The sequence below is a fragment of the Ictalurus furcatus genome, chromosome 29 (assembly GCF_023375685.1).
Source record: "Ictalurus furcatus strain D&B chromosome 29, Billie_1.0, whole genome shotgun sequence".
Taxonomy (NCBI): domain Eukaryota; kingdom Metazoa; phylum Chordata; class Actinopteri; order Siluriformes; family Ictaluridae; genus Ictalurus; species Ictalurus furcatus.
The window spans coordinates 13,310,767-13,337,489 of record NC_071283.1 but is presented as its reverse complement, the minus strand read 5'-3'; the positions used below and the strand labels follow the sequence as shown (position 1 = coordinate 13,337,489).

The 26,723-nt window shown below is 45.4% G+C and overlaps 1 protein-coding gene across 3 annotated transcripts in view; it reads right to left on the bottom strand.

The window, feature by feature from the left end:
- Nucleotides 1-26,723, bottom strand: part of LOC128604302 (cilia- and flagella-associated protein 251-like) — a 90,399-nt gene that overhangs the window by 27,974 nt on the left and 35,702 nt on the right. Inside the window, exon 4 of one of the 3 annotated variants that reach the window (XM_053619334.1) lies at nucleotides 2,766-3,162. The exons of 1 other annotated variant lie outside the window; for it this stretch is intronic. In XM_053619334.1, the coding sequence (XP_053475309.1) occupies nucleotides 3,085-3,162 (78 nt within the window). In that variant the 3' untranslated portion in view covers nucleotides 2,766-3,084. Of the gene's footprint in view, nucleotides 1-2,765; nucleotides 3,163-17,116; nucleotides 17,515-26,723 lie in introns of those variants that run through there. One more of the 3 variants, XM_053619336.1, reaches the window with a different exon arrangement.

The following is a 26,723-nucleotide window of genomic DNA, read 5'->3' as shown; positions in this document are numbered from 1 at the left end:
CTTACTGACCTGTTACCAATTAACCAAATTAGTTACAAAACGTTCCTCCAGCTGTTCCTTTTTAGTAACTCTTACATTTCCAGGCTTTTGTTGCCCCGTCCCAACTTTTTTGAGACGTGCTACAGCCATTGAATTCAAAATGACCTTATTTTTGTCTCTTAAAACAGTACGTCTCCTCAGTTTAAACTATATATATGTATATATATACACACATATACACACACCGAGAGAGAGAGAGAGAGACAGATAAATAGACAGATAGACAGACAGATATAATATAAATACATTAGGCTTAATACGATTTGGACTCGTGACAAACTATAGCTGCACCTGAGCCGAGACGTGAAGCTGAAATAAAGCTAAGTGAGCGTACAGAGTTATAATTGCTGACTTGATACAAAGAATTTTAAAAACAAACAAACAAACAAACAAACAAACACACAAAAAAAAGATTTGCATGTGGAACGTTTTTCCTGACAATGTGCACAACCCAGGTGCTTAAAAGCCAAACAATGAATATTAATGAAGACAAAATGAGCACTTGGGGGTGGTTAGAGGGTGGTTAGGGGGTGGTTGGGGTGGTGGTTACCGTGAGGAGGAGTATTAGAGTGAAAATAGGACACTATGTTAGTCAGGGAGATGAAACTGTAGTCTTTTCTAAAACAAAACTCCAAAATGGGTGTGAGCCGAAACACAAAGCTGGCATTACGACACACTGCCACCTACTGACTGCACACAGGAAATACACCCGGCGACAGAGGCGCAGGAGTAAACGTGTAGAATAAATGTTACAGCGAGTACTGTACATACGGGCCATCATTATAAACAAGGAAAGTGTTCTTACCTTCATGAGACACAGCCAGCGCGGGCAGAAAGGACGACATGAAAAAGAGAAGAAAAAAGACAGAGAGAGAGAGAGAGAGAGAGAGAGAGAGAGAGAGAGAGAGAGAGAGTCAAAATCACATTTATGAGCTTCACGATACGTTAATGAACTATTTATTACCGAACACCGAGACTAAGAGATTATTAAAGAAAAAGAAAAAAAAACCCCAGCACATCATTGTTTATTAATATTTTTAAATCATCAAAATTCCATCACATTTATGAAACGATCATGATCTTGACGGGGAAAAGTAAATGAATCTGAGTGATGGCTCTGATGTGTATTTTTAAACTTTTATCAAACGCTCATCTGGACTGAATTGTAGAAATGTCTTTCAAATGCGTCCAAAATAATGGATCAGGAAGAAAAACACCACCACACCCCCCCCCCCCCCCGGTCCTTATGCTGCCTTCGAAATCATTCGAGAGCCTAATTACGCTCTTTTTAACAGAGAACGTTTCGAAGCGTGTGCCGAATATCACAGGGTGTTTCAGCATCTTAAGAAAACAGAATTCTTTCTGAGATGAGAGATCGCTATTACGTCTTTGTGATTATTCATGACGTTACGCTGTTAATAATCAATAATTGTCGGCTTGTTAATCAATGACAGGGTAAACAGCTAGCGGCTATGTCACGGCTTTGTGAGTAATGATAGTGGAATATAGGCTCTCCAAGTGTGTGTGTGTGTGTGTGTGTGTGTGTGTGTGTGTGTGTGTGAGAGAGAGAGAGAGAAGTGTTTCCAGGCACGCAGCCGGTCCACTCGAGCATGAACACTCGATGAAACTCTGAAAGGATTGTAATTAGCAAACCAAAACAGAATCAAGAGGGGTTTTGGCATATGCTATTCATGCAAATGTACACAACACACTGTGTGTGTGTGTGTGTGTGTGTGTGTGTGTGTGTGTTTATAAATGTGTATTCCCCTGCTGATGACAATCAAACCACACTGTTATACCTCGTAACAAACAACCCCTAAAGAAAAATTTCAAAATGCGTGACTTGCTTTATAACCATCTTTCAAACACGGCCATGTCACACTGGGAAAGCGGGAGCCTGGGTAGGCTGCACTCCCCTGCTCCATCGTCACGAACCTCAAGACACGCGCTTGAGAGAGCTGGTCTCTGAAAACCGCGACCCGCTTTGCTGCTCCGCTGATGCGTCTCCGAGCATCCGCTCCTTTAATACCGTCTGCGTTCACTTTGCTACTTCAAAAATGAGGCAGCATGAAGAAAATTGGTTTTCTCTGAACCAACACACACTCACTCTCTCTCTCTCTCTGTCTCTCTCTCTCTGTCTCACTCACCCACACACACACAGGTTTGTATGAAACACAAGACCACCCCAGCAGAGCTTCATGCTTAAACATAGTGAGGATGAGCAAGTACAAAGCGTCGTTCTCCAGTTCAGTCCATTCCAATTTGGATGGAAATGACCCGGAGGAGACACGCATCCTTCGTTCGTCTCGCAAAGCGTCGCCTCCTTTGAGCTCCAAATTGACTCCGTTTCGTTTAAACAGGCGCGGTCGAAGGAGGACCGAGAGCACGAGCGTTGAACCTGTGCATGACCCGAGGCAAACAGGCCCGCTCTGATTGGCCTGGAGCTGCGGTTTGTAAAAAAAAAAAAAGGGTGCCGACGCTAAACACCGCCTTTTACTGTTGTTTCGATGAGAGACGAGCGTTTTTACTAATAACATGGACCAGTGTTAGAGGGCCTGCATCTTGTGGGTGGATGATGTGGTACCGTTGGTGGACGACGTTGGGCTAATAGTATTTGGTGTGTGGTTGGTGAACTCTGGTGTTGGGTTAATATTAGTGTTTGGTGAACACTGGTGTTGGGTTAATATTAGTGTTTGGTGAACACTGGTGTTCGTGTTAAATACCGAATCTTCCCGTCAGTCCCTGCAGCGTCTACGTGCCTGAATAAGCCGGAACGCTCTATTCATAACGGCTCCGCGCGCAGCAGCGGCGACCGTGGAGCAGTTTGTCTTCTCACTGAGGTAATAAAAAGGCGAAGTGAATCGCTGTGGAATCTCGCTCGGATCTTCTAAGAGCAGAAACACTTCATAAACTCGCTCGTGTTCCCCGACTTCCAGCGAGGTGCCTTCAGCTCTCTCGTGTACATTTCCATTCCTCTCTTATTTCGCAATCTATAATCACTGACCGTCTTCCTCGCCGTTTATTTCAGAGGTTGGCCGCAGGAGATTAAACTGGAAGTGGAGGATTCTCCGTATGAACTTTCACACTGCAGCGTTGTTGTCTTCGATACTGCAGTCCCGAGCTCTACGTATGGAATCACTTCAGTTATGAAGGGCACCAATTAATTCATAACTATTTGTTTAAAAAAGTCTGTACTTAGACCTGTTATATATATATATTTATTTCTTCTCCAGCAGAATTTAAAAGCTTAATATCACCTAACAGGATGAGGAATCATGAATATTCGAAATGAGTCTCGCAACACAACACATGCATATTTCATTAGGTGTTAAAACCAGTTTAGAAAAACTCCCCCTCTTCACTCCCATTTCTTTTCTTAAATGGTTCAACACTCAAAAGATACACATAGAACCCCTGAGTATTTACCTAAACTTCTTTATATATATTTAAAAAAAAAAAAAAAAAAAAAAAAAAAGTTTCTCAAAAACCTCCCACGCGGTGCGGCAGCCGTTCTCCAACAGTGACTCACTTTTCCATCGCGAAAAAAAAAAAAAAAAACCCCTAAGCTGATTTTCTGTCAGCAAACAGAAACGCTAGGAGCTTTCAGACGTGGTCGATTCATCACCATGACAACAACACATACACAATCGTCCGTTTCCTCGATAAAAGTGCTGGCATTTTGTTCATCCCAGCTCCCGTGGCTTAAACGGGAAACTAGTTCTTTGACTGAGTGAGAAGAGAGGACCCAAAAAAAAAAAAAAAAACCACGCAGATAAAAGTACTCCGCACGATCAATTAATCCGACGCACATCACGCTGAAGTCCATCAGCAACTCGGTATTCAATCGATTCTCCATTAAAATTCTCCCTTTCATTAACCATCCCTGTCCAAATAACTCCGATCGGCCCGAACGTGAGCGCTTCTTCAGCCTCGAGATGCAGCAGTAGGTGTTTATTAAAACAACACGAAAAAAGAAAATGAACATCGCCATCTTAGGTGTCCACCGTACGAGTCCCTGCGCACGAGCCGTTACCACAGACGCGACGACGTATCGGACCGAGCGCACCGATACCAGCTCATCGATCGTGTTCGAGCCGGAACTACTTTCCGGGCCGTGCGGTTACGTTATACAGAGATAACGATGACGCACGCCTCCTGCCCAATCAGATTCGAGAATCCGACAGCTCTGTGGCAAAAAAAAACGTTCGATTATACGCACGAGGCCCGCGTGTACCGTATCGCACTCTCCGAGATGTACCTGGTTTGATGAGATCGACGGTATAGTCGATGACGTGTTTACGCACGGCGGGAGGATTAATCCTTCGTCATACCAGCGGCTCGGATACAGAAGATCGGACGCGGATCGCACGTCTACGATACAGACTCGCATCGACGACGGGTGGAAACACGTCAGATCTGTTCCGCTACCTCGGGCGAAAAACGCCGACCGCCGTCAAGCGGACGTGACTGGTGGCCGGAAAGATCGGAAAAGTATTGAAACGTTACTATTTGCATCGTTACTGAAAAATAAATAAAGAAATAAATAAATACCATGGAATATCGTGATAAAGTTTTACGTCTATATCGCCCATAACCTAAGAACTCCTGCACTGGAACCAATCAAACCAGTATAGATAACTGTCGTGGGACAAGACTGTTCTTCCATTACTTATTCGACAGAGCGGGACCTTCTAAAAGGTTCTGCTTTCTCATAACTTGATGATATAAAGATAGTAGCTTAGCATAAAGATTATATTATTATTATAATTAGGAGAAACCCATGCGGAGAGTCTCTGTATTCGTGGGATAATCCGCGCCGTCGTTGCCGTGTTTTAGAGCGTTTAACATCGTTCCTCTTTTCAAAAATGGCAAATGAGCGATTTTCCCCGCGCACGTATAATCTCCTTACAGCAGGAGCGTGGAGAATGGATTCCACCCTTCTGCCTCATTTTCCTTACAATATTCAAGAGGTGCAGGTGCAGCGGATCGCTTTAATATTCACAAATCTGCATCGCGTGTGTTTGCAAACACTCTGAGGTCTGCCTTCGGCGCGCCTTCCTCTGATCGACCTCTTCACTCGCAAACGCCGCCTCTTGACCTTGGAGCTGCCGCTGCGTTTTGCTTTTATGCCGCGTGTGTGTGTGTGTGTGTGTGTGAAAGCAGCGGCGGTGTTTAAACGCTGTGTGATATTGATCAGAGGGTTCGGTCTTCAGGGAGATGTTAGCGGGCCGGCTTGCCTTGTCGTCGTGACGGGGGAAAATAAACACGCGTCTCGTTGTTTTTTTGTTTTTTTTTAAAACCACGCCATACCCAAACAGGAAGTGGTAACGATTAACAGCAGGGATTTAAATACAGACCAATAGTCTGATTTTTGGTTCGCATCAAGTTGATCGTCACTGATAATTACTGACGGAGTCAGCCCCGACGCTTTGAAGTCGACTCGCGGTGAAAACCGTTCGCCTCACGTTCAAATGCTTTTCGGTTAACAAGATGGTCAATGGATATTGGATTTTATCTTGCATTTGATTGGTCAGAATGGAACAAATCAAGGCTTGAAAAACAAAAACAAATAAAGGAAGAACCATTTTTTTTAAAATGCTTGTGTTAGTTTGCTCGTCTTATTTGGAGAGGGGAAACAAAAAGTACTTGATGGTACTCTCATGCCTGTTTGCAATGAGTAGTATTGCATGTTATTCAAACGGGGTATTTAAAAATAAATAAATAAATGAAATCCTTTTAAGAGTCACCGTGTAATCCTTTGAAACGTTCTGAAACGTTCGCCACTTGCTGTAACGCTGGGTTTGCATCACATACATATGTATTAATCCAGTCGTCGGCACGTACGCAGACGACCGCACGTTAACCCAGGCATCGGGCGTGAAGGCCTCGACGTTCCACGCGGATCGGGACCGCGGGTTACATGAGGAGGTGCTTAGCTGCATTTTAACATGACGGGGAAGTGGGAAGCCCTCACGCCTCAGCTGTGACGAGCGATAAATACGCTCCACAGATGTTAGCTTTAGCAAGTTTCCTAAAACTGTCAACGCATCCCAGAGAGAAAAAAAAAACAAAGCCGTGACAGTAGTAGAACAGCCTTCTCTTATATGTAGAGACGGACGGTAAAGCGCTACGTTAAATGACCTCACGACGGCGTATGAGAATTACGTGTCGGCGAAACGCAGGGTCTAAAAACCGTCGTCAAATCGGTCCGGTTAGAAAAGCGGGACTTTACAGACCTGCCGGACACGTAGGGGACGCCAGGCTCTTGCAAAAAGTCCTACAATTCTAGAAGGAAGACGTTACAGCGAATCGTACGGGAGCGTCACACGCGTGTCGACTTTTCTACTCTAAATCCGACGAGCGGCAGCTTTGTTTCGTCCCGAACGCCTGTGTCGACCGTAAAACCCCGTATATACGCGCGGGCAAGCTTGATGGAACGTGTGAGCGTGGAAGAGGGCCTAGAATTCCTTGACTCGATCGATTCCTCTTTCGAAACCAAATGAATACGCTCGACCGACGTTAGCCGAGTCAAAAACGCACTGACGTGAAACCTAGCACGCTAATGAACTCGCAACGTTCTCGAGGCGAGTCGAGAGCACGGGCTAAGAGATTACTGACGCGTGATTGGCGCGGAGGAAAGGAGGCGGGGCTCCGAGGAGCGTCGGTTAATACCATAACACCTACATCGATCCGATCGTGGCCGATTCGTACGTCGATCGGCTCGTCTGCGGTTTATCTTCGAAGGGGGAGAGAATGCTAGTTCCAGGAACGCGAGTCGACTCCCTTTCGCTGCGTCATCACCCGAGTGAGAATGTCGACCTCATCCCACAAATAGACACAAAAACTAGCTGATCTTAGAGCAGCTTCCTTTACCAGACGTTAAACCCGACCGCTATAAAGCGAAGCTACGGAATGTGACCGAGGCTGGATTTCATTAAATCATCAGCGGGAGGCTGTAAGCAAAGCCTGCCAGCTCTGTGGATCCGATGTCGGCGGTAAAAGTTCCGCGTTTGACGTAACGGTCTGAGAATTGGCTCTGGCTCTCGACCACACACGGGGAGACTCTGCACGGATTTAACGAACCACGCAGACCGAGTCGCCGCTTTGTATCTCGATGAGATCATTACAAAGCAGGATAAATAAGAGATGGGGGGGGGGGGAGCTGGAAGTGAAGTAGGAGTGAGGGATTGAGGAACTGAGTCTCATATCCATCTCCAAAGCATGACAGGAGACCGAGGGCACAGTTAGAGACGGTCATTATTTATAAAAAACTGTCCAGATTAGAAGCTTCTTTCTCTTTGGTGTCTATAAAACCTTCCATCATCCAAATCTTCCAGACTTTACTGGTCTGTAACCGCTCCTAACGGATAAATACGGCAGCACGACCGTCATCCTTAAAACGAGATCCCGATCTCGAGGGAATTACAGTTCAGGCTAGCCATCCTGACGATTAAGCAAGAGATGCACCGCGAGGTCGTGCTGTGCCGTGCTGTGCTAAATAGAGATTAGCGAGGACACGGCGATTAGAGGTTTCCAAATGACCAGAACTTTCCTGGAAGCCTCAGAGAGGAGGCGACGTAGGCGAGTCAGGATTCCGCCGTGAAATTACACCGCCGACTAGCTCGTCGCCGTTTAGCGCGAAAAAAAGACCGCGAGACCAGCGTTTGTGTTTGAAGAGTTCACCGTGACGTATTCCATCCTCGATCGTCTAGAACAACTCCGAACTGATCAATACGTCGAGGTCCGTGTTTGTGTGATCGCCAGTTCGGGCGCGTAAGGAAGCATTCGGCCCAGCGAGTGAGCAAGAGACGTACCACGAGGGTAGGCTAAATTAGGATTAAAACGTAGTCGTTAGCGGTTTTCCGAACCGTCAAATCTTCCCGTGAAGCTGTCACAAAGAGAAATGAGGTAGGAATTGTAATTCCGACTTGCACCCCTTTCATTACATCCAAATAGCTTGGTGCCTCTCGCCTCTATTAGTAAGCAAGACAGAAGAGAAGGCTAAAATCTTTGTGCTTTTTTTTTTTTATAGCTTTGACTCTGCTCCAATGTCTCCGACGTTCGAATCTGGCTCCTTCTTAACACTGGGGTCCAACATGCCCTCAGATCTTCCATACTTGCTGTTCTGTACCCAGCTAATCAATAAATATAGCTCGATATCCATCAAGTAAGGACGTTCGGTATCCCCATGCAGGAAAGAATGATGTATTTTCAAACCGAGACCGAGTCACACCAATTTCCATTACACTCAGAACCAGAAATCTTGCGAGTATGGTGAGCGCACGCCATTATTTATAAACCGCCTCAGACTTTGCTTCAACGTCAAGCTTGGCAGCTGAATAGTACGGCCTCGTATCGCTTGTACTCGCAGGTCTGCAAGCATTCCTGACCGATAAACCTTGAGGCGTGATATCTCAATCCGTCCTCGATGTGAAACCGATCGCTCGAGCGGTTTTCAGTTCACGTGTTTATCCGGACATCTTTCCAACAAGCAGCCGAAGCTGTACCCTATGGCTTGAATTGACGATTAGGCGGTCACGATTATCGGTTTCCAAACGTCCAGATTTGACCCGCGGCAAGCACGAGCGAGGTCGGAACGGAAGGCCTGCCGCTCGGGGCGAACGGAAGAGCATTACGGATGAGAAAATCGATCGGCAACGGGCAGGAAACCCGAGACGGACCCAGACACCGCTGATCAATAGGCAGGATCGATCGTGCTAGGCTGAGCCTCGTTGTAATAGGCCAAACTGTGAAATGTTCCCCGTGGGGCCCGACGCCAGCGCTAGTTACTCGGTAACGAGCCTTTGATAAATAAACACCGCCGTTTATCGGTAACCGAGTGATGAAGAACTTAGAGGTTCAATAGGCTGGCGGGGACATGCAATGCATCCAAAAATGAGCTGGGTGAGTCAGGTTTCACACAGATGTAGATATAATCCGAGCGCAGAGCAGGAGAAGGGGGGGGGGGGGGGGAGTGCCGAGACTCCGGTGCATATAAAACCTACTGTATTGTGGATGTTTACATCTCAGACGAGTCGGCTCAACAGACAACGGGGTCTCGTTTCGTCCGGTTAGGTCCGTATCTGCTGAGAGGCAACGAGGAATGATTGATGTGCTAGAGTAGAGCTGAGGGATTCGGTGTGTGATGGCCTGGAGGCAGCCAGGAGGCAGAAATCTGCTCAAGCCTTAGCTGCCACGATAGTGATTCGAAACACGCGCCTTCACTACGAAATGGGAAACCACACGAGTGTCTCTGTTGATCAATTTTAGCTTTGGCGTTGCAGATAAAAATGAGCACTCTCAGAAAACCAAATGACCTTCAGTGTGTATCGTGTACATACCGAGCAAAGGTGCGTGCAGTGGGGACCTGTGAAGCGTCGAAAGGAATCTCAAAGAACAGCAGTCGTCCTTAAGGTCCAATTATGTACGTTAATTAATTTTTTTTTTATTATAGGTACACTAAATTCACGGGTCCAAATTACACACTGAAGGTACAAAAGATACGGCCGTAAGGGAAGAAGTACAGCTTAATAAGCATTTGTGACCTCAGAGGTACGTATTTATTGATTTGAGAAAATTCGAGTGATATTAATGCAGGTTAATATTCAGCCTTGACACAACAGGTCAAGTAATTTGGCTTAATATACTGCAAGGCATTTGGTGAGTGCGACGTGTGGTAAATTAATCACGATTTCAGACCGTTGAATACTGTTTCTATAGTAACGGCCGACGCTCGACTTAATATTAAGTCTAATAATAAACGGGTTGTCGAACAAAGAAAATGTATAAACGTGGACATTGTGAGGTTTTCTGTCAGAAGGAGTTTGTTTAACGTGTAAGGAAGGAGTCTCAGGTTCCACGGCTTTTCTTGCAGACGTTCCGTGCAACTATAAATGGATAAAAAGCATGCCGTGGTGTTCATTATTATTTTAATGAATAAACGGCCATCGCTGGCAAATAGCTACGGTATAAGAGGAATAAAGCATTTCAGGACGTGCTGCTATGGGAAAATAATCTCGTTTGGGTTAGTGACGGGTCTCATCACACCACTCATCGTTGATTATTTTCCCAGAACAGCACGTCCCCGAGTGCTGTACTGCTTACATGTTCGTTACCTTGTAAATATCGGGCTATTCCAAAGAATTTGTTAGAACGCCTGAAGCTACGCAGTAGAGAGAGAGATCGAGAGAGAGCATTTTACATATTATAACACCCCATCCAACTTTTGACCGATATTTAAGCGTTTTCCCGTAATCAGAAATCGGTTGTGTAATATCGGATATACCGATAAACGGTGCCATCTTGTGGACGTTTTAAGAATTGCTTTAAAGCGCTACCGCAGCACTAAATCTGAGGGCAGTCAATCCAGATCGGATCAGAAGCATCAATCCCGGTCTGATTTGTGATCACCTTGCGGGATATGTTTTAGCAGTAAGATGCCTAGAAATCAAACCGGAATGCTTTAGGACAAGTGTCTCCACGAAAACTGCTTTCAAAGGCTGTGAGTTATTTCTATTAAACAGTTCCATGACCTGGATGAACAAACTTGATTAGAAACCAACGTTCCTGCATTGTTCTCCCGACATCTTGCGCTGTAAACACAACGAAAAAAAAAAAAAATGATGTGCTGACGAGATGTTTCTCATTCGCTGAGTCATTCCTTACTGCCGTCCCTCCATACAGATTAAAAAGCACGGAGTATTTTGAGCCGAGTGGGATCTTCTTCGGTTACTCCTCCTGGCTGCGAGGCGATGCTGAGGACCCGTGACACATGCCTGAGAGAGGAGGAAGCCTCTCGCCCACACTAGCGGCGCTGGAGGAAATGTCAACGCTTTTTGGCAGCTTCACAGCAGGTGCTCCACTTGGCAGCAACTGTCTAATTCGGCAACGAGCAGTTTCACTTTCTCTTCAGAACTGTTTACGCCAGGGTTTAGGGAGATCCTGGCCCCGTATCAGCACAAAAGGCCATCGAGTGTCCTCGGTGCTTTGGAAAATGTCAGTATCTCGAAAACACACGAGGGAGGCAGGGCTCGAACGGATCGTTGCGCGTCTACATCACATTCGCCCGAGCCTGAACTCGATAAGCATTTGGATGAGATTCTGACCCCGGCCTTTAAGGTCAGCTATGCTGTTCGTGCGGCGCAGGGAACATGCTGCTCCGTCATCAACTGCGCTGGATTGCTTACGTGTTACACGAGGTGAAGGTCTCGAATCCCATGCATCTCATTTCAGACCGCCGAACGAACGACGACTGCCTCGTTTACATCCTCATCCTCTAAAATGACCCGATGGCCTGAGCGCTCTCGCCGACGTCCGGACTCTGGAATGGTTCGGCTCAGAATAGATTCGCGCAGATGCTTTAGCCCGGCGTTATTTGGAGCCTGAGCACGATGGAATCCTGTCAGCCCACTCCCAGGGGTAGAAAGCGCTCGATTTGGCTAGCACGGGCACGTACAAGGACATACCAGCTGTTTAGAAAGCATCCTGCGGTGAACAAAGGACACCATCAAGGTCAGAAAAGGCGAGATTAGGACACCTAAAATGGCGTCCACGTAGCCGTGTGCCGTTAGCAACGAACTCGGCTTGACCTGCGAGAGAAGTGTAGACCTGAAGCGTCGTGTCTTGGCGCTCAGTGCTCGCGGAAATTAACGGCTCTGATGTGCAACGATTCACAACTGACCTTTTCTATTCAAAACGCAAGACAAGACAAGACAAGACAAGACAAGGTCTTGCTACCTGCCGACTCTGGAGAGCTCAGAGTGAAGAGATGGAGCCATCAATCCAGAACCCAAACCAGGTTGTCCCCCCCCCCCCCCCTCTGTGTGAGCTGAATAGCTGTCTAGGGAAGTAAAAACACACTTTTTCTAACAGCTGGCTACTCGACCCTGCACCGTCAGGACATTCTTTCATTTATTTATTTATTTATTTATTTATTTTTTTACAACCACAGCCTGCTGACACTGTGGCATGTTCTCCGCATAAGAACACACCACTCCCCCTCCCTCTGGACACCGCAGCCTCGACTTCTTCATTCTAGAGGATTTAACGGATGTTTTCCTCGGACCATGTTTGTCAGAAAGAGAAAAAAAAAGAGAAAAAGAAACACACTTCTCATCTACTGATCCTGATAAGTGGTAAACATTCGCAAGCTTTGTAGCGTCTTACAGTCAATTGCATCACTGCGCCAAAAACTTGAACAAAATATAAAATATTTCACAACCTCCTCGGGCATTTTTCCTTCTCTTCATGATGAGAATGACACTTTCCCAGACTAAATATAGAAGCAGAAACCCTCGGGAGCACACGAGGAACCCCTGAGAGAACCACGTTTTGAATCATTAAGCAGGTTTTCTGTTGTAAATGTATTAGCGGTTTTATTCGAACCGCGTCGGGATGGATATGAAGCTCCAGGATGGACACGATACGGACGTCATTGGGTCAGGATGGACATGAAGCTCCAGTTGGATATGAATCTCCTGGATGGACATGAAGCTCCAGGATGGACATGATATGGACGTCATTGGGTCAGGATGGATATGAAGCTTCAGGATGGATACGACATTGACGTCATTGGGTCAGGGTGGACATGAAGCTCCAGGATGGACATGATATGGACGTCATTGGGTCGGGATGGATATGAAGCTCCAGGATGGACATGATATGGACGTCATTGGGTCAGGGTGGATATGAAGCTCCAGTTGGATATGAAGCTCCTGGATGGACATGAAGCTCCTGGATGGACATGAAGCTCCTGGATGGACGTGAAGCTCCTGGATGGACGTGAAGCTCCTGGATGGACGTCATTGGGTCAGGATGGATATGAAGCTTCAGGATAGATACGACATTGACGTCATTGGGTCTGGATGGACATGAAGCTCCAGGATGGACATGAAGCTCCAAGGTGGACATGAAGCTCCAGGATGGACATGAAGCTCCTGGATGGACACGAAGCTCCAGGATGGACACGAAGCTCCAGGATGGACACGACATTGACGTCACTGGGTCAGGATGGATATGAAGCTTCAGGATGGATACGACATCGACGTCATTGGATCAGGATGGATATGAAGCTCCAGGGTGGACATGACGCTTCGGGACGAATATGACATTGGCCACAGCAGAATAAACGTAGATAAACATCACGCATTTTCATCACACTTCTCAAGACAGAATGCAGAGTCTCAAGTTAGCGTGGACGCCTTTACCCGAAACCTCTAAGAAATGTGCACGAGGTGTTTTTCCCCCCTCCCCCGGCCCCGAGCTCGAGACACATGATCGACGCACCCATCCAACAAGATCGCCGCCAGAGCCGTCTCGGGTTGCTCGTGGCAGAAATATCCGTGCGCACGTACACCGTCCCGACTCCCGACTACCGCACGCCAGCGCTCGCGCACACACCCTGTTCTCTCCGCATGGGTGGAGAACACAAACCAGATTCAAACTAACAAAAGCGCGTACAAACAAGGCGCGGCGATACGCGTACCCGCACGTCCCGTTTGTTCATCACTCTACCATTAAAAAAAAAAATAAAACAACAACAAAAAAAAAAACAACCCACCAGCGTGCTTCTGTTCTCAGGAGACACTTAATCTTTGAAAATGTGCAGATGCAATCTCAGGAATTTATTTCTGCATAGCTGAAATTCCTAGAAAAGAAGTCAGCAGGTTTTATAACACCTGCCAGCGAAGGAGTTCAGGGTGAGGAGGAAAAAATAGGACAATAAGGCAGGAATTCACGGACGCCTTTTATAACAAATCCGTCTCGTTCTGCTGACATGCTCTTTCAAGAAATGTCACCTGCTCCAAAAAAAAATAAATAAAAAACATTTCAAAAACGCAGATTAAAAGGTAAAGTCTGGAGAGGAAAAATCACCGCAGTACAAAAAAAAATAAACGTTATTATGAATTAACGTTCCTTTACGAAACCTCTGCAATTACGTCATCGTTCTTGATTTAATCACAAAACCGCATTTCAACTTTTTTTAAAAAAAAAAAAAAAAGTTATTTCTTAATTATTTCCTCGGGTTCCTCTTTGATTTCCGACTAAACGACGATGGAAAGTACGTTCCGTATTCGTCAGATGACCTAAAGCATTTCCACACGCGACTCATTAAGCTCCTTTGAATCAAAATCGGCACATTTAAAACACGTAATAATGAGTTATTTTTTATTTAACCATGAACTGAACCCCGTACTCAAACTCCTGAAGGAAATTCATCTGCTGGTGTAATTACCGAAGCTCGAAATATCCGTTAAAACAGAATTCATAAAGCGGCGACGTGTTTCTATTATTGAATTCCCCCCCCACCCCCCCACTTTTCTTGCTCAGTGTGCTGTAGAACTAAATATATAAAAAAAACGGATAGAGAGAATACTCGGCATTACGCGTGGTGAGAGACGTCTAACTTCTGTGACGTTTCCAAAAATAGATTTACCTTCGAGCAAAAATAGCAAAAAGAAAGAAAGAAAAAAAATAATTTGAATAAACTGTAATAAGAAATTTCAATTTAAAGAGTTAAGTTTAAAGAGATTTCAGGAAAAGACGCCTGCAATATCTCGGAAAAGTCGATATTATCGATCGATATTACAACGTACGATTTTTGGGGGGGGGGGGGGGGGGGGGCGTTGTTTGTGTTGTCGTATTTCTGAGTCTTCAGAGCCGCGTCTGGAGTAATCGAACGGCGTATTAGACGGCGCAAATTCGAAAACGATGTTGAAAATGAAGTGGCGTTTATAATTCAGGATCGCAAAAGACGACCGACGACGTGAAGAACGTACGCGGACGGGTAGAAAACTCCGCGGTTGCCGAACGTTATGCTGCTGGTTACGTCCGTGAGTACGAGTCTGGTCTGGACGCTACTGCGGTGCTTTCCTAAAACCGTCCGCTTGAATTTCACCTGCTCCGGGGTGAGGATTAACGGGAGACGAGGGGGGTTGAAGGTGCAAACGGCTCTGGATGGTAACCGTGTCTGGGGCATAGCTGAGATGGGCAGGACGGGATCGTTTTACCCCGACTGGCATGACAGAGTAGGGTGGGAAAGGAAACCAATACGGCCTCTGGGGTAGTGCTGTCAAACCTGTTGTCCATTCCTGATGAGCACATTCAGCAACGACGGGACCTTCCAATACACACGGGGAAATGCTTTTGGACATATTCTAATTTCGAAGCCAAACCCTGATGCTAAAAGGACTAGCATGTGAATTTTACACCAGCATTTTGGGTTTTTTTTATGAAGGAAATCAGCTGGAAATACTACACTTCTTAGTCTTTCCTGTAGAAGATCGTTTCCCAATATTACGCAATTGTTGCTCGGTATTTAAAGTGAACTGGTTGCTGTATTTTGGTCTCGGTAGAGAACAGACCTCTCAGCAAAGAATCCGCCGTTTTTGCAGAAAACCGAATAAAACTCTCATCCGGGTAAAAAGCGAAGGTCGCATATCAAACGTGTCCAAAATGACGACGTCCTTCTTAAAAGGACCGACTTTATCTCGGCTGATAAAGTACCGCAGAGAAGGACGGGGACAATAATGTGTGAGATAACGCTGAATAACTTTACAACGTACTTTATAACTGATTATAGGTTTGGGTCATAAATATCTGGAGGCAGGTCTGAGATAGGAAAATCTACCTTTATCTTGAATTTCTAAGTGATGAAGCCATTTTTCAAGCGGTGGCAACCTTCGGCGCTTCGCCGAGCCGAGCGGCGGGGCTAATTTTATTAATCAGTGACGAGTCCTCGACTGGGACCTTCACCATTTAGTTCTGATGAAGTGTTGAGTGATGAAGCCTCTCAAACGAGAGACAGAACCATTTCGAGAGATCCAAGCCCTTGACGAATGACCTACGTGACTTTACGGCCTTCTTTCACTCCGGAAGTTTGGTCAATTTAGTGAAGCGTGAAAGCTGTTTTCGAACCAGAGAACCCATCCCTGGTTCTCTTCAACAGAACCATGGTGCGGGTCACGTCGGGTGTAGAAGCTATCGTGCCAAACGGTCACGTTACGTCCTGCTGCACGTTTCGGGTTGGCGGGAAGTGTCGTTATGGAAGGTCTTGATGTATAAACACACGTTCATAGTAGTTGAGCGCTGTAATGAGCGATTACTTATTAGCTGTTAATACGGATGAACCTAGTGCCGACCATTTTGCAAACCGGTTTGACGCGGTGTGAGGTATTCGGTCCACCAAGACGAGCCCGGAATCGGACCCGAGCGTGGATTCGAGTGTTCAAGTGAAGTCTGCAAGCACTTAAATCAATGACCTCACCTAAAACTTTGAGAAGAAGCAGACGAATGGTCTCTGAGCTGGTCTGCATTTTTTTTGTCTGAGCTGCAAGCGAGACAGGAACTTCAGCTTTAAGCTCAGTGGATTCTGAGGAATGAACTTGTGGTACAGAAGCTCTGGGGATCTTGATTCTATTGGCGCACAGAGACCGAGAGAAATGCAAACTATTCCATTCAGTGGAGCCAGCTGCTGCCTCTGAAGTTAGTCAACACTTTCATGGAAGCTCCCTTAAGCAAAATCTCATCTGTACGCGTGAGCCAACAGCATGGAAACGTCTGGAGAAGGCACAAAAGCCTTAATCCGACTGGAGACTCTCGCAGCTCAGTCTGTGCCTGGTTTTCGTCGGTAAGAACAAAGCAGACCGCAGAAGGAACTTGCGTTTTGAACATAAGCTAAACTTATGGAACAAAGACAAGGATATTTTAGAGGATTTTTTTTTTTTCCCCCACCTCAATATTTGCTCTGAAGTCATATCCTGAATTTTAAGTATGCCTACAGGGGATAGAAAGAAAGGCCATTTTATAATATCATCCTCTCCTCTGTGTGAAGAATGGCAAGGTCTACTGTTCGGAATGTTGGCACGGCGGGAATTTCATGCTGTATTTCTACAGACGCCGTTCTCCGACACTCTGGGATTCAGGTCATACTTTGGGTTCTGCTGTAAAGGTGCGAGAATCTCCCTTATTTGCCAAACGTAAACGCAATTTAAAACATTCATGCCGGCACATCAAGAATCTGGGTGGAAGGAGTGTCATGGAAGGAGTCTCCAGTGTCAGATCTGTAAAGAGGTCACGCTTTTAAGGTTTCTCACTGCTGAAGACAGAAAAACGTGAGGTTGGTGGTGAAACGATGTCTATACACACTGAACTCCAAGGAATTACAGGAACTAACTTGGTTTTAAAAGTAATTATCAACTGATTTTATTTATTTATTTATTTATTTTTAAAAAGTACAACATTGTGTTCTTTAATTCATTACGAATTGGAACCACTGGTCATTTGTGGACGTATAAGAGCAATAAAACACTTCAGGATGTACCCTTATGAGAAAAAATATCAACTTCAAGGTGATGAAGTTCAGCGACTCGGCTTGTTGACGATGCTCAGCTCAATATTGTGGACTGCAGATCAAATTTAATAGCATGAGGTTCTCACAGAGCGTCCCTTCGTGCCCGACTGCAGTCTGGAGTTTAGCTGAAAGCGGATTTGAATCAGTTTCTCGACCAACAACAGTACGGATAAAGCTGCCTATTTTCAGCCGGTTTCTTGGTCTCGTTGCCAAAACGAACCACGTGACGTCAAAAGACCTCGGAGACGTTTCCGTCTCCATAACGACACGCCTTCTGTTTCACAATGGTCTCGAATTAGAAACCAAGAACGGAGCACGACGGAAGAACCCACGATATGGAGCCGTCGTGGATACTAACTCGGTTTAGACGCCAGAACACCACGAGTACCGCGTTTTATTTTTGTTCGCCGGTGGCGCGTGGCCTCGCCGCGTCTGGCGAAATTATATCGAGCTTGTTCTCCAATGAGTCCCAGAGGACGGCAGAGATTTCTCAAAAGGGCACAAGTAGGCCGTGTTCATACGGTCTGAACATGACGGAAGCTTTTTTCGCGCTCTTTTTCCACCGAGAAGAAACAAAACGCCACGGCGCTCGTCGTGATATAACGTCACGACGCACCGTTCACGGTTCGTCGAGACTTACATTTCTGCTATACATCTGTGCGTTTTGTGTCGGTGTCACCGAGCCTAAAAATAGAGCCCTGACTTTTTAAGGTCATGCGTTTGCATCTTAGATGCTGCTAAACGAGGAGCAGTGCACGTGACGGCTAATCGGTGCTAGCGTGCGCTCAGCAACTAAAAGTGTTATCGTCTCAGAACGGAACGGCCCGTGGTGTCCTGACTCGACCTGCTCGTCCGTGTACGAGTCTCGTTAGAGCGGACGGCTCCGACATAAACGCCGGCGTCTGACTCGGTTGAACTGTCTGTGAAGGACTTTGCGAGTGCCATTAAAATGACAGCAGTGCAGCACATGGTGACGACTTCTAACACGCTGCTATATTCAGTCTGCTGCCTCCGCCGTACCAATTGCTGTCATTGTTCACGACAGGGACAGAGAGACTGGAGGTGGAAGCATGAATCATAAGTCTAGAAATATGAGCGCTTGATTTGCTCGGCGTTCCATTTCACGAACTTCATCTTGATAAGCATTTTAACTTCCATAAGAAATGGAAGGGGGATTTTTTTTTTTTTATGTTATATGTATGATAAAATAATTTTAATTAAAAAAAAAAAAAAAAAAAAAAAAACTTAACAGGGATCTTTATAAAGGGCATGATTTAATATAGAAATCATACAGGTAGGTATTTGATCAAACATTCCAGTCAAATTCCAGTTTAGTGCACCCCTTTAAGCGAGTTAATAAAGCTGACGCCATTTTAATCGCTCGATACTTGAAAAAAACAAAATGGCCGCCACCGTACCGTGACCTGACCGACACACCGCCCGATCCGAGACTCACTCACCCGTCTGCGGCAGAAAGGCAGGCCCTGTGTGATGATATTAATCCGGAAGATCTTCAACACTTTCTGTGAAGGCTCCCTGGCCACTTCCTTGAGGTCCAAAAGCTCCAGAGCCAGGCTCTCCGGTGGAGTCTGGGGAGCCTTCTCCTTGGGCAAGGATTTGGGCATTTTCTTCTTCTTGTAATGGCAGACGGATGAAAAGCGTGGGATGGGGCAATGCCGGAGCATCGCCAGGTTAGTCCAGGGAACTAGTAGCTCATATCCCGAAGGAAGAAAAGGAAAGAGTCTGCAGTCTTTATCTTATAACAAAACCTTTTAAAAAAAATAAAATAACGTTTAGGTTACACGGAGAGCTCGAGGACTAGAAACGAGTAGCTGGATCTTCTCGACGACGACCGAAAGCACCGTCAACTACTGCCTACTCGAGAACCTTAGAGATTCACGTCATGGACTAACGTGGACACTGGCTGATCTGTGCGGCCACAGCAAACGCTCGATCCACAAGCCTCTCAGCCTCTTTTAAAATATCCCAGGGTGTGATGTCAGCAGCACTGCGACTGGCAGCTGCTCTTCTTTCTAAAGCTCTCCTCACCCCCCACCCCGGGAATTCGGACACTTGGTTTCTGCCCCAGCTCAAGCCCTGACCAATAGCAAAGAATCTGGCCGGGCGCTTATCTGGCCCTAGACATCAGATGACCAACTGAGCTTCCTGTTCGCGCACACCCAAAAGGTACAACCACACCACCCGAAAGATCTCGAAATCTCAAAAACGACTGGAGCAAAGAAATTAAATCGAGACGTCACGTGACGATAGTGTCTTCCGCGACGTTATCCTGAATGAAATAAAAGCGGAAAGGTACACGACAGGTTCGAATAACGGATCACCGGGTCCAGGATAAAGCTCCCTGGGACAAAAGAGCAAAATAGTGTTAGCCACCATATTCAGAACAAAAAAGTAGAACGACTGTGCACAAAACCCACCGCAGGCGACTGAAAATCACACTGTAAACTGACAAAACAACAAGCATGCTCCCCATATGGCGTGTTATCCAAACACTGCCTACGGTCCTGATGACATACCCCTTTCCGTACTTCCATTTCCAGCTCGTGACTCAGCTCACTGACTCACCGGTTAGCACCAGGACACTCCAACCGGATCATCGCCGGTCAGCCGGGTTTACTCCTCATCATTCATTTCTTTCGGCCAAACCGCTGTGGTATAACGTTAACGGCAAGACGCCGCCGTGAGATCGGGTCGTCTTTGTAATCGTGTAGAAACGTGACCGTTATTGTTGCCACACCAAAAAGCCGATCCAAAAATAGCTACCGGGGCATCCCAAATCTCACACTCTGAGCTGACAAATCAAGATATATGCAACCCACGCGGCACGTGTTACTCGAGTCGTGCTAAATTTAAAGCTCGGTGATTCAGCTGTGCACGGCAAGGCAAAAAATAAATAAATAAATAAATAAATAGACTCATACGAGACGCGGGACCAAATCTAATCTACAAGGTGTCCCAGACGTCTACATGCATAGGGGACTATACTGTCCGTTTGTCAGTGGACGCCCGTCCACTTCTTCTCGGTTGGTCCTCAACACTTCCTGTCTTTTTGAGTTTGGCAGCAGTGTCACGTGCGACGTGTTTGCCGTGTTCAAACGTCCTAGAATGATTTCGTCTACTTTTGTCAAAGGCTATATATATATATATATATAAAAATATGAAACATTTTGGAAGATATTTTGCTTCAAAGTGTTGATTTCCCCTGTTTGTATGACTTTTGGGACTCCCTGTATGTAATGTGCAGGTGCTGTCAAGCGAGTGGGTGGGCTCTTCCTGTTACCTAATGCTAGGTCACGAGTTAGCACGCGTACTACGCTAAGTAGTATGCTAGCCTCCTTATTATGATAACATGAATCCAAGTGAGCACGGTCACTACATCACTAGATGTATGATACGTAGAAGATGCAAGTTTGCGTCTGTATTGTAAGGAAATGGACAGTTTTGGTGCGGCTCCGCCCACTGTCGCGTCAGATTCCTGTTCTTGGCTGAAAGGAGTTAGTTAGTTACAGTTACGTTTATATAGCGCGTTTCTAGACACTCGGAGCGCTTTACATAGTGGGTAGCATCCACATGGATGATGCGACGGCAGCTATAGTGCACCAGAAATTCGTGGAGAGGAGAGTGTGATGTAGACGATTCAGAGATGGGGATTATTAGGGGGCCGTGATAGATGAGGGGCAATGGGGGAATTCCTCCAAGACTTTCCCTACTCTTTACGAGAAGTGACCTGGGGGTTTTTAATGACCAGAGAGAGTCAGGACCTCGGTTTAACATCTCAACCACAGCACTATACTGGGGCATTAGGACCCACAGAGAATACAGGGTGAGCGCCCCCTGCTGGCCTCACTAATACCACTTAGAGCAGCGACCTTGGTTTTCCCCAGGAGGTCTCCCATCCAGGTACTGGCCAGGCTCAACCCTGCTTAGCTTCAGTAGGAAACCAGGTGAGATGTGCTCTGAAGTGGAATGGCTATCTGCATCGAGATGCTTTTCAGCTCACCACGGTCGTAAAAAGTGTTATCGCAATCCAAGCGCAGACGCATTTCCACCCGCGTCTGCGTCATCCGAAGTTCCGAAAAGCATCCCTTGGCTTCGTTTCGTTCCCCGCTGCTCTCAGAGTGACATCTCTCCGGCATCCGCGCTCCAGTACGCCACTCCCGTCACGTCAAGCCAGGCGGTTTAAAAGGTTTTATTTAGAAGTCGCCCGTTCGGGCGCGGGTGTCAAAATGTCCGACAGGCATCACGCAGTTCCGCACGCCGCTTTCCGACAGCGGGACGAAACCAACGTGCGCCTTTCTCTCCCCCCACGTCCTTTTTTCCGTAACCTTCACAAGATTTCACGAGCTTACTGCGCCGTGGGGCGCGGAATCCCAACAATTATCGGGCTGGAAACCATTACGGCTCAACTGCTCGGCGCTCAGCTTCGTTCCAGCGTGTGCTTTTGCATCGCTTGTAAATTACAATGCGCTGAACGGAGGAGGAAAAAGCATTCGGACTAAAAGGAAAAAAATAAAAATAAATGTCCTGACGGTCGAAGCGCCACACGGCTCAGCACGGGCTTAATGGAGCAAAGACATTTGGAAACATGTTCATTTTTAGCTGTCCTGCGTGAGCTCTCTCGTTAATCTCCCGCCACTGGAGCGTGCGCCTTATGTCCGCGGCACAGATTTAACCCGCTGACTGGGGCCAACGGGAGAGAACGTGAAAAACGCTGTAGATTTCACCCGGGGAAGAGCCTCGTGTCTTTCAAAATACGTTTTAAATAAATAAATCCACCTTCAGAGCACCAGGGTCGCTGCTAAATGTTCCTCCTGTTCAGTCGGTGGTTACTTAATGCGTTTCCGTTTGCTATAATACCCGTTAGTTTTATTTATTTATTTTTTTTACTAGTTTACTAAAGTCCTAATCGTTGTTTTGTCTCGTTTAGTATCGTGTTAGTGTTTTGTCCACTATATTAAAACACTGGTCAGAATTTTATCTGCTTGGATGTCTGTTTGCTAGCATGCTAGCGAGCGTGTTTTTGGCCAGGCTAATCAAAAAAACGTGTCAGGATTTTATTGGTTTGCTATAATCATGGTTTTGTCTCTTTAGTAAAGTCTTAGTCAGCGTTTTTAACCGATTTACTAAAGCGCTAGTCTTAATTCGATCAGTTTACTAAAACGCTAATCACGTTGTCTTTTCGCTATAATGCTTGTTCGATTTTTGTGCGCGCGCTAGTTTGCTAAAATGCTAAATCATGGTTTTGTGTCTTTGGTAAAGTGTTAGCGCTTAGGCTGATTTACTCAAACGCTAGTCAGAATCTGATCTGTTTATTAAAAGGTTAGTCATCGGTGATCCACTTTGCTGTAATGCTAATTAGTGTTACTAAAATGCAAGTCATGATTTTGTTTGCCTGATATAACTTTTCCTGGCTAGTTTGCTAAAGCGCTCGTCGTCGTTTTGTCTCTTTAGTAAAGTGTTAGTTGGCGTTTTTAGCCGATTTACTAAAGCGCTAGTCAGAATTTGATGTTTTAATTCAATCAGTTTACTAAAAGGCTAGTCATTAACACGCTAATCATTTTGTTTTTCCGCTACAACACTTGCTAGCTTTCTTTGTGTGTGCGTGGGCGCTAGTGTGCTAATGTGCTAGTCATCGTTTTGTCTGCGTCTTAGAATGCTAGTTAGTGTTTTAGCTAGTGCGCTACTACTATTACTACTATTAAAAAAAAAAACTGTAGTGCTATGTATGTATGTATGTAACGGAAAACTATAAAAAATTAAAAATAAAGAGGCCAGATTGGACGTAAGGATCACTACAGAGCTCGATCAGACGTGTGTACACGCATCGGACATGCAAGTGCTGGGTAATATATTCATTTTACATTTCGCCTCACAGTATAATAACGGCAACACACACACACACACACACACACACACACACACACATTAAAGTGAGTTATTAGGACATTTGTGGGTGCTGAGTCGTTCCCTGCCTCAAGGATATTACATCAGTGCACACACACACACACACACACACATACACACACGCAGAGAGAGAATGAGAGAGCGCTGCGTCCTTGTGGACTGCTGTGGGAGGAAAAAGAGTGTTTAAAATTTCAGATGAATATGAATCATTTATACACAAGCTGCTTCAGAGAGAAATCTTTACACAAACACACAAAGAGCGAAGTGTGTTTTCACACACAGCGTAAACCTGACATCCGAGTCGTCCTTCAGAGGGAAACGGATTAAAGCTACTCGCCTCGTCTCGGAATATACACACTTAGCGGATAACACTCACCCGTATACACGCGAGAGGCGGTTTGGGACACGACCGACCCTGTTCCTTTCTATATCATACAACCGACAATCAACACACACACACACACACACACACACACACAACCCTGAATAAATAAACAAATAAATAGGAGTGTGTGTGTCTGTGGTGCTTTTTACTAGCTCATAAAGCCCAAGGACATTCCGTAAGCATGTGTGAATCTGAGCATGGTCTCTCTCTCTCTCACTCTCACTCACACACACACACACACACACGCAGAGTATGTAGAAGTCACACTTGTACACTGACCTCAGTTCCCCTTAAAACACTTTTGATTCAGATGTGTGATGAGATGCAGGTCAGGGACGTACGTGTGTGTGTGTGTGTGTGTGTGTGTGTGTGTGTGTGTGTGTGTGTGTGTGTGTGTGTGCGCGTGTGTGTGGGCCCATGTTACAGCACAGATGGCAAACGGCTGATTAATGAATAATCCTGAGACCGATCTGGCACAGCTGCACCAGACAGGTTCGGTTTCAAACACAGAACCGCTGATCTCAGGTCAGCTGTTTTACACACACAGATGGATGCACACGCGCAGACACAAACACACGCACAAGCCTCACGTGGAAAAATGTCAAGGATGCGAGCCATCCGCACACCCGTGCAGTGAGGTTTTGTGGCTTCGAGGTGTGTTCCTGAGAGTGGGAAACTGGATCGCTTCTGCACTCTAGTGTCTCAGAGAGGAACTGCATGGAGACCAAGCACGGGCCGTGTCCCAAATCCCAACACCTCCCTCCCTACTAAATAGTGTCTTAAATAACCACACCAGCTGGGTATACGTGTGGATTAACAAGTGGGGAATTTTTTTCTTTGCATTTCTAGAGACAGTATACACATGTACACACATATACATACATACACAGTGTGTGTGTGTGTGTGTGTGTGTGTGTGTGTGTGTGTGTGATGTGCAGTTTGGGACACGACCGATCCGGTTCCTTTCCTAACTTCTTCGAAACGGTACACGATGGATAGTACACACTTGTATATCGACATGATATCTGGTTTGGGACACGGCCGATCATGTTATTCTCTTTCCTACCTTCTTCCAAATGGAGCACCATCGATAGTATACGCTTTTATATACATGAGTGGTTTCGGACACGACCGATCATGTTATTTTCCTAAATCCAAGACAGCACACTATGGACAGTATACGCTTGTGTATACACAAGGGGTTTGGGACACGACCGATCCCGTTCCTTTCCTAACTCCGAGACAGCACACGATGGATAGTACACACTTGTATATACACGATAAGCGGTTTGGGACACAACCGATCATGTTCCTTTTCCAGTTCCTTGCTAATTCTTCAAAATGGACGCCAGCTGAATAACGGGCATGAGCTGATATTAATTACTGCAGCTTAATTGAATAAAAAAAAAAAAAAACACACAACAATAAAAACCACCACCACAACTTTAGATCTCAGTTGTAACGCTGAACAAAACGCAACCCAAGGTCACAAAGTCTCAGAAACAGGATAAGTATTATAATAATGCAGCCGGGGGTGTTAGAAACCATGATTCACCTGCATCCCCCTGCTTATTTGCTCTTTGCTGAATCCCCATAGCAATGAAAGAATGGGAGTTGCATAGCAACCGTTTCCACGACTACACTAAAATAAGGAAGTTAACCAGTGCTTAATATAATGACTGGACTTCAGTACTACAGTTCAGTCCTGGATTTAGAAAGAAGATCTGTAATTTCGCTCTCTCTCTCACACACACACACACACACACACCTCACCACAGAAGCTCGTCGGCCGTATCACAACGCAGATTGAGCGTGGTGACTCGGCGTCAGGGGCAGAGACAGGAAAAACCTTTCTGTTTTTAAGACTGATATAAAATCTAAGAGCCGGAGTCTTTTAGTAGCTTCTAATCGATCATGTTGCGGGGTGGGAAACAAGTAAAAATAAAATAATAATCATTGTAATAATAACGCGTTATTTAGGAAATATAAGACGACTTCCGACATGTAGCTGGAGTAAATTTAGTAGCGCCTGACTGATCAAAGCGGACGACAAGCAAAAAACACGCCCGTTAAAAAAAAATAAAATAAAATAAATAAATAAAAAGTAAATAATTAGCGATATATAGACTTCTATATATCTATAGATGTCTCATTAATCAGGTTTGGAAGCAAGCAAGCAAGCAAGCAAAACAAACAAAAAATAAACAAAAACAAACAAAACACCAAAAATTAAAAAAAAAAAAATTTAAAAAGTGATTGTAAAAAGCCTTCTTGCAAGCATGAAAAATAATGAATCAATTTTAAATAGATTTAGTAGCACCTGACTGATCAGGTTGCAGGTCCCAAGTCGAAATGAGCTTAATTAATACATTTTTTAAATAAAAAAAGAAAAAGCTAAAACACAAATAGATGAACGAATTAAAATAAAACCTAATGAGTGAATTTTAGAAACGTTTGCGCATGCTGCTGGAGTAAATTCAGTAGTACCAGTTTGCAGGTTGAGACTCAAGCGAAAAAGCTAATGAAATGAAATGAATATATAATAATAATGAAATGAATAAACATCTGATTTCCTAAATGAGCTTTGTAGTTCCAGTGGAACACTTCAGGACAAACTCCTGATACTGAACACACTTCAGCTGATCGAGTGTTAATACACAGTGGGTCCAGTAGAGGGAGACAGACTCCACAAAACCGACACACTGAACTCAGAGCCCAAACTCCGCACCATGTTTAATGGGAAGCTGAACATTCCGAACACACACGCGCACACACACAAAGCTGATTGTGTGATGCGCTCATTAGCCGTAACACAATTTAGCTCATAGACTCGAGAATGCTATAAAGACTATAAACAAACACTAAAAAAATAAACAAACTGATGTAGAGAAAAAAAAAAGGAAGCGTGTGAACCTCGATGACGACACGATGCTCCTGAAGGTTAGAACTTGGAGAGGTGTATGTAAAGTTTAAATGTCATTTTAAATCAAACTGAATGCTAGGGTAAACGATGCTAAGAAGCAA